This window comes from Aethalodelphis obliquidens, unplaced genomic scaffold (genome assembly GCF_003676395.1).
Source record: "Aethalodelphis obliquidens isolate GAN/ISIS:26980383/991018 unplaced genomic scaffold, ASM367639v1 scaffold11, whole genome shotgun sequence".
NCBI classification, from domain to species: Eukaryota; Metazoa; Chordata; class Mammalia; order Artiodactyla; family Delphinidae; genus Aethalodelphis; species Aethalodelphis obliquidens.
This window is the reverse complement of record NW_020837955.1, coordinates 18,421,242-18,434,074: the sequence shown is the minus strand read 5'-3', so window position 1 is coordinate 18,434,074 and position 12,833 is coordinate 18,421,242. Positions and strand designations below refer to the sequence as shown.

Genomic DNA, 12,833 nt, shown 5'->3' with positions numbered 1-12,833 from the left:
AACTTGAGTCATTTCCAAGTCAACCTATGTGAAAAAATGTCTTTGCTATGATGTTTGAGTCATTACACTCTGCCACTAGGGGCAGCACCATTCAAAGCCATGTTGGACACAGGACAAGTTCTGCATAAGAATCTTTTTGTGGGGGGTGATGAATTTTAAGGTGGGCATTACAGTACGTGAAGCTAAATAAATATGTAAAGAGATACATACATACATATAAAACAATCTAATGTCTGTCAATTGAGATTGGCTTAAATAAATAAATCATGGTACAGCACTACAAAGGAATACTATTACTATTACAATATAAAACCATTAAAAAGAATGATAACATGTCTATACTGAGATGAAAATACTCAATAATTTATTGTTACCTAAAAAAAAAAGTTATAAAACAGCACATATTCTGTTCACATTGTCTTTCTGGTCAACTATGTTTAGACACATGATAAAATCATTAAGATGCAAACATTTCAATTACATTACAATTAAATTTCAAATTATCAGGACTATAGCATTAAAATGAATTCTGATATATTTTATAAAAAAAAAAAACTTGTAAGTTGGTAAGTCTCTCCATCATGAAAAATGGACTTGGAATTGAAAAGGAGAAATGAGACAAAGTGTCTTACACAGAAAAAGCACTTAACAAATGATTATTAGTTTGCTTTTCAAAGAATATAAAGAGTATAAAAAGCTGCTTACATGAAGATATGCTTGTATGTCATCATTAGGGTTTTAAAGGCTATAATGATGGGCCCTCACCAACAAGATGAAAACAGATAAATGCAAAGTCCTACTTGTAAGTTTAAGAAAAGATATATTACATAATTAGAGAATAATGAAGTCCTGGTGTGACAACAAATGAAGTTTTGAATCACAATAAACAAATATGTGGGGGCGGGGGTAGATGCGTAAGAGCCTTGCTGGAAACTGCTGGTAGGAAAGACCTTATCTGGAGCATATATTCATTTACTGGGGGGAAGGAGGAACACTTTAGGAGGGAAACTGACAAGCTAAAGGTCATTCAGAAAGGTGATCAGTAAAGGGACTGGATATTTAGTGACTCGAGAAAGTTTAGTGTGGGGAGTAATGAGGGTCATGATAGTTGTTTAACTGAAGGACTGTTAGACAGATGAGGCATACTGTGGGAAGCTATAGAAAAGATAATTAGTACTACTACTTAAAAAACCATTTGGAGGCAAATTTTGATTTAATTAGGACTGTTTAAAAAAAAAAATCACTGGGATCCAAGTAGTGAGCTCCTAACAACTGGAAGCAAATGCTCCTGCCCCACAGTCTGTCCCACCTGTTATTCTCTCTGCCTAGAATGCCCTTCTCCCATTTACCATCTGACATATCTATAAACATACACACACCTGTTTATTGTCTATCTCCTCTATACTAGAATGTGGGTTTCATGAAATCAGAAACACTGATTTTTTAAATTGCTGTTCTCTCCAGCACCTGGCACAGTTGGCACTCAAACATGGCAGCTATATGAAAAATGAATGAAAAACTATATTGGAATATATAGCTCTTGCAAATATGAGATTCTTTGAAATGTAACCTTAAAGCCCAGAATAGAAACTGCATATATTTTTCCCACTTCTCACTTCACATATATAGAGTAGTTACAGTTCTCTGATACCACTGATATTTATAAAGTTACCATGTAGATAATACAAAATTATTTACTTAAGTGCATTTAAAAGTTAAATACAAATGGGGAAAAGAAATACTCAATTGGATTTGCGCTCCCCGCACCCAGTTATGAATGGGGAAATATCAGTATACAAGTCAAATCCTAAAAATGTATGTAGGCACCTCCACAAAAATAGGGGGGAAAAGGTAGAAAAAAATCCCCCCAGGTACACAAGCATTAGAAGACTTCTTCTAAAGCAAACTACAATAGTGATTTACCAGTGTGATGAAACGACTTAGGCACAACTAGCATTATTGCCTATCCTGCACACTATCTGCATTAGCATTTCTTTTTTTTTTGCGTTACGCAGGCCTCTCACTGTTGTGGCCTCTCCCGTTGCGGAGCACAGGCTCCGGACGCGCAGGCTCAGTGGCCATGGCTCATGGGCCAAACCGCTCTGCAGTATGTGGGATCCTCCCGGACGGGACACGAACCCGTGTCCCCTGCATCGGCAGGCGGACTCTCAACCACTGTGCCACCAGGGAAGCCCCCCAGCATTTCTATTTTTTTTTTTTTTGCGGTACGCGGGCCTCTCACTCTTGTGGCCTCTCCCGTTGTGGAGCGCAGGCTCTGGACACACAGGCTCAGCGGCCATGGCTTACGGGCCCAGCTGCTCCGTGGCATGTGGGATCTCCCCAGACCGGGGCACGAACCCGTGTCCCCTGCATCGGCAGGCGGACTCTCAACCACTGAGCCACCAAGGAAGCCCAGCATTTCTTTTATAATCTCTTTATACTGACTCTTTTTGCTTCATTCTAGCCCACTAAAATCATGGGTTTGATATGCTAGATTTTTTCTCTAGTAATGTGCAAATAAGATTATATTTTAAAAGTTTATTTTTGACTCGGAAATATAGAAAGAGGCAACTATACCCCCCAAATATTTCTCTTACCCGAAACAGCCACTTTAACACAGGTACAGGACACTGGACATAGTGATAAGCAGAGGTAAGGAAGCCTTGTGTTGTCAAAAAAATCTGATCTGTTTTTCCTGATCTGAAAAAATACAGTGAAATCAATATGACTGTTATCTTCATGGCAAGAAACTTCTACCACCACATCTGACATAATCAGGGAAATGAGCAAGCAAACCATCGTAGTCCGTGGAGGTGGACTCTACCCCAATGTGGATGGGTTACTCATTAGAAATTCAATCAGTGGCCTAAAGCTGAACCAATCTGTTGGCTTGGCTCCAGATTTATCTGGTGGACAAATCTACAGTAGCTGGCAGTGTTGAAGAGCCTATCAAGTCTCAGAGCATCATCTGCTTTTGCCAGACTGGGTTTGTACTTCCATAAAACTTAGCACCACAATTAATGTGATCTGTCTGGATCTGAGCTATCACGTACTGAGAGAAATTAGACCAGTTTGGGTACTGTGGTAGAGACTGTTAATCCCAACATCTATTCTTGTCTTTCCTCTTGGTAACTGAACCCTGGGGTTTTTAGCTGGGCACACTGGCTGCCTGAAATGAAAATCACTTCTCAGCCTTCCTTGTGGCTAGGTGTGGCCATGTTGACTAAGTTCTACCCAACTAACCATAAGTAGAAATGTTGTGTGGGGTTTCTGGGAATTTAAAGGCTGGAGCTCCAGTAGCACCTGAAGCAACCAGGTGCTAAGGATGGTGGGGAAGAAAGATTATATGGTGAAACACCAGCCCTGGACTTCCTACCTCTGAACTTCTTCCACATCAGAAAGAAATATACTTCTTGTTTAAGCCTTGTTATTTTATTTATTTATTTTTAACATCTTTATTGGAGTATAATTACTTTACAATGTTGTGTTAGTTTCTGCCATATAACAAAGTGAATCAGCTATATGTATACATATATCCTGATATTCCCTCCCTCTTGCGCCTCCCTAAGCCTTGTTATTTTGACAGTCACTGTTACTAGATACTGATCTTAACCCTAACTAATAAAGGCATGTAATATGCCAAGCGACTATCTTACACGGCTTCCTATAACTAAATAATAAAACACAAAGAGCAACAGTAATAAGTTAGAGGATGAGGAAACTGGATAGGTCAGAATAGAAATTAACCTTTCAGAAGATTACATCAGTCAGAAACCTTTCAATTTTTATACAAGAAAAAGTTAAATGTCTATTTTCCTACTTACTTAAGAATAAGCTTTTCTACAGCACTTTGTCCGATAAAACCAGAGTCTCTTAAATCCAAGGTATACTGATTGAAAATTTTTCCAGAATTAAGGAAATTAAATATTTCTTCGCCTGGATGATGATCAGGAATAGCATCAATTGTAACTGAAAATTTCTTTAGAAATTCTCTGAAAAAAAGAAGTTATTGAATACTGAACAGTTATACTGCATATAATTTTGTATTTGAAGATTGGCTGCAAAAAACCCTTTTCTTAGGACCACTATTAATCCCACATTAGAAGATGAACATGAGAACACATGTTCTGCTCTCCCACTTTTTGCTAGTATTGAATATTTATAGTCCAAAGCCACTAAATGTGTCTGTGTGAAAAGGAGAAAAGACAAAAAATCTAACTTGGCCTTAAAATCTGCCTTTCAAATCCACCCCAGATGGATTAAAAACCCACCATAGATTATTCACAGAGTAAATAACCGTCAATGGCTCATTTATTTTACGAAAACAAAATTTTAAAATGTATTTTTAATACAGCATACATCATGAAAAATGCTGTACCTGTGCTCTTTTTTCCTCTGATTTTATTTACTTATCCAGTTTTATTGAGGTATAACTGACATACAGACTGTTTAAGTTGAAAATATATAGCATAAGGATTTGACTTACATACATCATGAAATGATTATCACAAGTTTAGTGAACATCCACCATCTCATATTGATACAACATTAAAGAAATAGGAAATCTTTTTCTTGTGGGGAGAACTCTTAGGATTTACTCTCTCAACAACTTTCATACACAACATAAAGCAGTGTTAATTATATTTCTCATGTTGTACATGACATCCCTAGTACTTATTTATCTTATAACTGGAAGTTTGTACATTTTAGCCACCTTCATTCAATCCCTCCCTGCCCCAAACCTTCTGCCTCTGGTAACCACAAATCTGATCTTTTTCTTTGAGTTTGTTTTTTGAAGTATAACTGACCTACAACACTGTTAGTTCCTATTACACAACATCATATTGATTTTGTACTTCTATACATTGTAAAATGATCATCATGATAAGTCTAGTTATGATACACCACTGTTTACAAAGATATTATACAGTTATTTACTATATTCCCCACATACCTGTGCTCTTCTAAGAGGCCATCTTCATCATCTGTACTGTCTTGATCGCCAATTCTGATTGGAGATTTAATGCCTCGGCCCTGCCTTATGTCTTCCTGTAGTTGCTTCTGCAGTTCATCTAGCCTGAGAATCGAAAGAATGTTATAATAAATGGCTTAAAGATTTTTTTATTTCTAGGGTCTGTCTAAAAGCAGCACCAAAGAAAACTCTCATTAAAAGATCTGAATATTTCTTTATGGCTAGGACTTCAAGAATGATGTCCAAATCATTTAGAGATCGGGGGAGGAAAAATCACAAAGAATAAACACCACTGATTTGATTATCCCTCTAATCTTTAATGCTCATTGGACTTCCAGTAGACCAACAACCTGATAACGTTAACTAGGCTTTCTAGAAGCAGCAGTCATCACCATTGTCACTATGATTATCACAACACGCAACACTTACTAAGCAGTTACTATGACACCGTACCAAGGACTTCATGTATTAACTCTTTTAACCCTCACAACAATTCCATGAGGTAGATTATTACCCATTTCATACACGAGGAAACAGGCATTAGAAAAGCTTACTTGTTCAAGCTCACAATGTAAGGAGCTGGGATTCAAAGCCAGAGAGTTTAGCTCTGGAGTCCTTGCTTATATTGCTTGCCAAGATTAACTTACTTTAACCAAGGTCCTTATTCCTAGCTCCAGCTCCACAGTAGATGAGTATAATACAACAGTAAATGACCAGTAAAGGCACTGCTCTATCACTACAGGAAAGAGTTAATCATCAGATCAAACTAGAACCTCTGGGCTTCCCTGGTGGCGCAGTGGTTGGGAGTCCGCCTGCCGATGCAGGGGACACGGGTTCGTGCCCCGGTCCGGGAGGATGCCACATGCCGTGGAGCGGCTGGGCCCGTGGGCCATGGCTGCTGAGCCTGCGCATCCGGAGCCTGTGCTCCGCAACGGGAGAGGCCACAGCAGTGAGAGGCCCGTGTACCACAAAAGAACAACAACAACAAAAAACTAGAACCTCTGCCTTTGGTCTGTGCAGTGTTCAATTTTAAATAAGCAATTTCAGATCTGACATCACAAATCACATGAATTCATGAAACTTTTAAAGAATTTTACAGTTGACGGGAATTCCCTGGCAGTCCAGTGGTTAGGAATCCATGCTTCCCTTGCAGGGGGCACGGGTTCCATCCCTGGTTGGGGAACTAAGATCCCACATGCCGCACAGTGCAGCTAAAAAAAAAAAAAAAAAAAAAAGAATTTTATAGTAGAGACAAATTTCTCTAGTTAAATTCAGAAAGGGGAATACTCCTCACTTAGTCTGCAATTCCTATGCTTAGCTACTTAAAGACACATATATACCAACTTCAAGCCAACTGAGTTTTCAGTGAATTTCTCTGCATTAGTTTCAAGGATAGTCTTTGAACTAATAAGGAATATTATTTTTCCCCTCTCATAAGCAAAAGCAGTTTGCAACTAGTTACATAAATTTCATTGGGGTTATTATAATGCCCAAACTTTCTGATTTCTATATGTGTGTGTGGGGGTGGGGTTATCAGTAATAATTCTAAACTTCTTCCTCAAAAGAGTAATTTGATGTAGAAATACCACTTCTGGTTATACTCATTTCAAAACTTGGACTAGGACGGCATACGAATGTTTAACAAGTATGAAGATGCCACTTCATACCTGTTAGGATGGCTATCATTAAAAAACCAGAAAAACCAAGTGCTGGTGAGGAGGTAGAGAAACTGGACCCGTGTGCACTACTGGTAGGAATATAAAATGGTACAGCCACTATGGAAAACAGTACAGCAATTCCTCAAAAAATTATGTATAGAATTACCATATGATCCAGCAATTCCACTTCTGGGTATATACCCAAAAGAACTTAAAGTGGGTACTTGAAGAGATAATTTGTACACCCGTGTTCATAGCAGCAAAATTTACAGTAGTCAAAAAACAGAAGCAACCCAAATGCGTCCATCAATAGATAAATGCATAAATAAAATGAGGTATATACATACAGTGGAATATTTTTCAGCCTTAAAAAGGAACGAAATTGGGTCATTTGTAGAGATGTGGATGATCTAGAGACTGTCATACAGAGTGAAGTCAGAAAAAGAAAAACAAATATTGTATATTAACGCATATACATGGAACCTAGAAAAATGGTACAGATGAACCATTTGCAGAGCAGAAATAGAGACACAGATGTAGAGAACAAACATATGGACACCAAGGGGGGAAAATGACGGGGGGAGTGGTGGTGGTGGGATGAACTGGGAGATTGGGATTGACATATATACACTAATATGTATAAAATAGATAACTCATAAGAACCTGTTGTATAAAAAAATAAATTCAAAAATTCAAAGAGGAAATTCTGACACATGCTACAACATGGATGAACCTTGAAGACATTATGCTAAGTGAAATAAGCCAGTCATAAAAGGACAAATACTGTATGATCCCATTTATATGAGGTACCTAGAATAGTCAATTTCATAGTAACAGAAAGAGTGGTAGTTGCCAGGGGCTAGATGGAGGGGAGAATAGGGAGTTATTGTTTAATGGGTATAAAATTTCCGTTAGGGAAGATGGAAAATAAAAGTTCTGGAGATGGATGGTGATGATGGTTGCACAACAATGCGAATGTATGGTAATGCCAGTGAACTATACATTTAAAAATGATTGAAATGGTAAATTTTATGTTATGTATTTTTGTCACAATAAAAAAAATACAAAAAATTCCTACCCATACTTTTGATCAAGAACTTCAGCTACCAGATACCAGCTGTGATAAGTAGAAAGGAATTCATACTATTAATTAATGCAGTATGCCATAAAAACCAGGATCTTTTGATTCAGCCTGTAAATAAGAACACCTTATTTCTAACATAGTTGACAGCAAAACTGTTATAATAGCACTAGCACAAAATACATGCTAATTTCTCATGTTTTTTTAAGGTAAATTAAAAGCCAGCCATACAAACAAACAGTATGTTAAATTTAGCAAGACAGTCACGATGCCAACCTACCTTTGTGTGTCTTCCATCTCCTTCACTAGACGCTCTAAAGTATTTGTGTAAGTTCCACTATGAACATGTTCCTAAAACAAGAAGAAAATTTGGCAATACTTTATAACGTATCTTAGTAGAAGAATTGGGATGTTTTAAATTATTCAGAAGACTAAAAAATATTTTCTATTTCAATAACCTGGGCCAGGAGGATATCTTTCTTAAAAAGATAATTTTCACCATCATGCTTTAAATCTAGAATTTTGTACTGCAGGCAATTTGATTTTACCATCTATTAGGAAAGGCACTACTTATAAAAACCCTGCTAGCCTTAGGAACTGACTGTTAACACCCAAGGGCTCCATAGCTACCCTGTCTTTATTTTTAAATTCTATTTTAGTGGAATTAAACTACTAATTTTTAGGTGTTACCATGAAACATTAACACCTTCCCCACAATATTTTACACACATGAGAATTTAATTCAGCTTATTCCCAAGATAGAATGAAGCACTTTATAAATAAAATTGCACACCACAATTAACAACATTTCTACACTCTACCTTCATTTACAGCAGTGGTCTCCAAAGCAGGGGGTGTGCAAGGTGATCCATTGGGGTGCAGGAAGAAAATAATAGAACTTCTATTTATATGGAACTTCTATAGAAACTCCAGTAGAACTTACTCTATTGTAACTTCTATATAACTTATATAGGAAAATACTTTTTTCTTCTTCCTTTCAAATTCTGTTTTCTTCATATGCTTCAGAAAGTACATAGTAGTATAGTAGTACAGGTATATAATCTATAAGTATACATATATATTGGGGTACATGCTCAAAATTTTTTTTACTAATAAAAGTGTGTGTGATCAAAAAAAGTTTGGAGACCACTGATTTACAGTTATAAAGCTGAAGATATGGGAAATCCATTAACCAAAAAAGAACTATACCACTTTCAGTCTAATTATAATTGTAACAAACAGTGAATTTTAAAGTAAGTTCTAACAATCTATCCCTCGTTCACTAGTCAATCCATCTTTCTCTCTTCAAGTAAAGATAAATATCATAAAACTACTTACTGTATAGTCTGATGACTGAGATCTAAGCCCCTTAGAAAGAGCAGGAGGCTTTCCTGTAGTTGCAGGAGTCTGATTGAAGTTCAAAGCCATTATTTCTTCCAGTGATTTTAATGTTTCCTCTTCCTCATCACTGTCTAGGTTATAACCTAAACTTTCTTCATCACTATCAAAATCACCCCTTAGTTTTCTTTTCAGTGCATTGCTACCTGCATTGGAATTTCCTGAACTCTCTTTATCTGAAGGGGCTTTATCTGAAGGTGCTGTTGGGCTCGGAATACATGGCACAACTTCCAAAGCAGCCGGGGGAGACTTTGTAGGAGTGCCATATTCTGAACGCAAAGATCCCCCACAAATTTTCCCTGTAGATACGTTAGAATCAGCCTTATTAGTCTTTGCTTTGTGTTCCTTGTGTTTGGAGGACTCTGTAGAATGCCCAGAACATTCTTTAGATGAGGAACGCTCTTTATCTTTTTTAGGAACTGGAAGAGTGCAATTTTTAGCATTTAATGGAACCCGAGAGGAACCAGCACTTGGAACATGGGATAGTAAAGGTAGAAGTTTTGTCTCCTGTGATGCCACAGAGCTAGCAGTTTTATTTTTCTGAAGGTTGCTAGCTTTTTTAACTGCAGACTTTTCCTGAGGTAAAGGTAAGTGGGGTTTCTGTATCTTAGTCTCTTTGGTACTTGCCACACGAATTTGGTCACTATTCCTGGAAGAATGGTGCCCAGTATTTGAAGGTGTCAAGCCTGCAGAGGAGCAATCAGCTTCTTCATTCGGTTCCTTGGATATATCTTCCAAGCGCAATACACCACCAGGTGTCTTCAGTGCAATATGCTTTATAAATTTTTCTCTCTGATGTGGTCCATCAGGACGCTTCTCAAGGAAGGACTCTTTTGCTTTTGGCATTATAGATTCTCTTGTGCTTTTCAGATCTGAGTCCACAGAGTTCCTTTTTCTTTTGTCAGGGAATTTATTCTGCTTAGAGCCTGCTAAAATTTAATTTTTGCCAGATTAGTGAAAAGTATACTTTCCTATCTTATTAAAGTTTATTCAGTAAGTGTCTAGAATACCCTGACAAAATGTTTAAATTCTAAAAGTTTAGGCTGAGATTATTAACCACATATGGAATGAGGAAACAGAGTTAATATTTTATTTATTAACTGATAAATACTAGTGTCCACGAAATTTAGTCCAAAGCTAATGACAAATGCTCATTTTCATTCAAAAGCTATTAAAAGTTTACCACCTAAATAGAATTAGAGGTGTTACACCCCAAAACACTGCGTATCTGTAACAAGGAAAGGATCCTAAAGGCACTTTTCCTCAAAGTGCATATACTCTTTCTTAGACTAAAGCCTACCTGGTTCTAGAAATCTAACACTTTTACATCTAAATTTATAGTACCTTAAAACACATACACAATAACTAGTTGAAGGCAGAAAAATTTTAATTTCTCAATTAAAAAAATTCCCCTAAGTCTTTTTCCCTACTATTAAATTTTTTATTCTTTCCCATGTATCCCTCTAGTCTTCAGCTGTGTTATAGGTTGAACTGTAGCTCCCAAAATGATATGTTGAAGTGTTAACTCCCAGAACCTCAGAATGTGACCTGAATTAGAAATAGGGTCTTTATAGGGGCAATCAAATTAAAATGAGGTCATTAGGGTGGGTCCTAATCCAATACAACTGGTGTCCTTATAGAAAGAGGAAATTTGGACATGGAGAAAGACATGCAGGAGGAAGATAATATGAAGACACATAGGAAGAAGATGCCACGTGACTGGAGTGATGCACCTACAAGTCAAGGAATGCTAAGGATTGTAGACAAACACCGGAAGCTGGAAGGGCAAGTAAAAGGAGTGTCCCCTATAGTTTTTAAGAGAGAGCATGGTCCTGCTGATAACCTTAGTTTGGGAATTCTAGCTTCCAGAATCATGAGACAATAAATTTCTGTTGTTTTAAGCCACTCAGGTTTAGGTACTTTGTTATGGCAGCCCTAGGAAACTAATACAACCTGTCTCTGTGTTAGGAGCTCCATCCAGAAGCATGTATATCATCCAGAAGCACATATATTTGAGTTAACCAGTTTTTTTAAATTTCTGTGTTTAAAAATGTGATGTTTCATTAATTCACTCTTAAAATTTATTATTCATTAAAAATTCACTATTTATATAACTAGTATTCTCAAAATCAAATTTCCCTAAATCAAGTTCTTTCTGCACATGGACAGATGTCCCCAAATTCTTTTTTTTTTTTAACATCTTTATTGGGGTATAATTGCTTTACAATGGTGTGTTAGTTTCTGCTTTATAACAAAGTGAATCAGTTATACATATACATATGTTCCCATATCTCTTCCCTCTTGCGTCTCCCTCCCTCCCACCTTCCCCATCCCACCCCTCCAGGCTGTCACAAAGCACCAAGCCAATATCCCTGTGCCATGCGGCTGCTTCCCACTAGCTATCTATCTTACTACGTTTGTTAGTGTGTACATGTCCATGACTCTCCCTCGCCCGTCCCCAAATTCTTAACAGCTTGATTTAAAAAACAAAAACCAAAAAAACCTCGAGAGTTAAGCAATTATTTGCATAACCTGATCAATACATACTCTGGAAAACTCAATTTATAAGAATGAAAAATCAATTAATAAACAAATGCTCCTATCTATATTCTTCTACAGATATTTTTATTACCTGAGAAATCATTCCATGCCCACTAAGTTTTCTGGGGTTAAATGTCTTATAAAAAAGGACAGAGGTCCCTTATAGGGCAGGATGAGAAATCAGATAACTAAGAAAAAGAGAAGACTTACACTGATTATCTTAAGTTTGGGGGTTACAAAAAAGCTACAGAGCTGCTAATTTGAGTTTTGCTCCATTTCCTTAGAGAAGTCAATTTATACACAGCTAGTAATGAGGGGAAATTCCTGCTTTGTTTAAGAAGTAAAGACTTACCTAGGAGGAAAGAAAAACTGTGGGCAAAGTTTAGGAAAAATCAGCTTATTATTATTTTTTTAAAGTGGACGGTGTTTTTTTGTTTAATTAATTAATTTTATTTTTGGCTGCATTGGGTCTTTGTTGCTGCGTGCGGGCTTTTCTCTAGTTGCAGCGAGCAGGGGCTAATCTTCACTGCCATGCACGGGCTTCTCTTGTTGCAGAGCACAGCCTCTAGGTGCGCGGGCTCAGTAGTTGTGGCTCGCGGGCTCTAGAGTGCAGGCTCAGTAGTTGTGGCGCACAGGCTTAGTTGCTCTGCAGCATGTGGGGTCTTCCCAGACCAGGGCTCGAACCCGTGTCCCCTGCACTGGCAGGCGGATTCTTAACCACTGCGCCACCAGGGGAGCCCGAAAAATCAGCTTATTAAGAGCTTTTAACATCTAGTGTTAAGAGGAGAGTGAACTGGTACTACAGGTCTCCTTTTGCAAGCTCTCTAGGGCAGTAATGTAACTGTAAACGTTTCATGATTCTTTTCATACTTCTTGTACAACTTGTAGGCTGAATGTTTGTTTTACAACACTTCAAATATCTATTAATATATAAAATACTCAGATAAGATAGGGACTGAATTTGTAAAAAGAAAAAAAGGAAAACTCCACATGCTCAATAGGGGATTGGTTATTAATAAATTATGGAATAAACTAGGGAGGGATTAAGTTGGTCCTCAGAATTCAGCCGAAGGACAGGGCTCTGGAAGACCAAAGAGCTAAATGCCTACACTACCAACATTTTTGAAATCCCTGAACTTGTGTGTGATTAATGAATGTGTGATTATGTGTATCACCACAACTG

General features: G+C 37.4%; 1 protein-coding gene across 4 annotated transcripts in view; it reads right to left on the bottom strand.

Moving 5' to 3' along the window:
* SLF2 (SMC5/6 complex localization factor 2) overlaps positions 1-12,833 on the bottom strand; it is a 39,117-nt gene that overhangs the window by 18,976 nt on the left and 7,308 nt on the right. For 2 of the 4 annotated variants that reach the window (XM_027112325.1, XM_027112327.1), the window contains 5 exons: positions 9,050-10,038; positions 7,992-8,062; positions 4,955-5,077; positions 3,825-3,992; positions 2,598-2,700 (listed from right to left, as the gene is read on the bottom strand). In XM_027112325.1, coding sequence (XP_026968126.1) covers positions 2,598-2,700; positions 3,825-3,992; positions 4,955-5,077; positions 7,992-8,062; positions 9,050-10,038 — 1,454 coding nt within the window. The remainder of the gene's footprint in view (positions 1-2,597; positions 2,701-3,824; positions 3,993-4,954; positions 5,078-7,991; positions 8,063-9,049; positions 10,039-12,833) is intronic. The other 2 variants (XM_027112326.1, XM_027112328.1) reach the window with 1 other exon arrangement.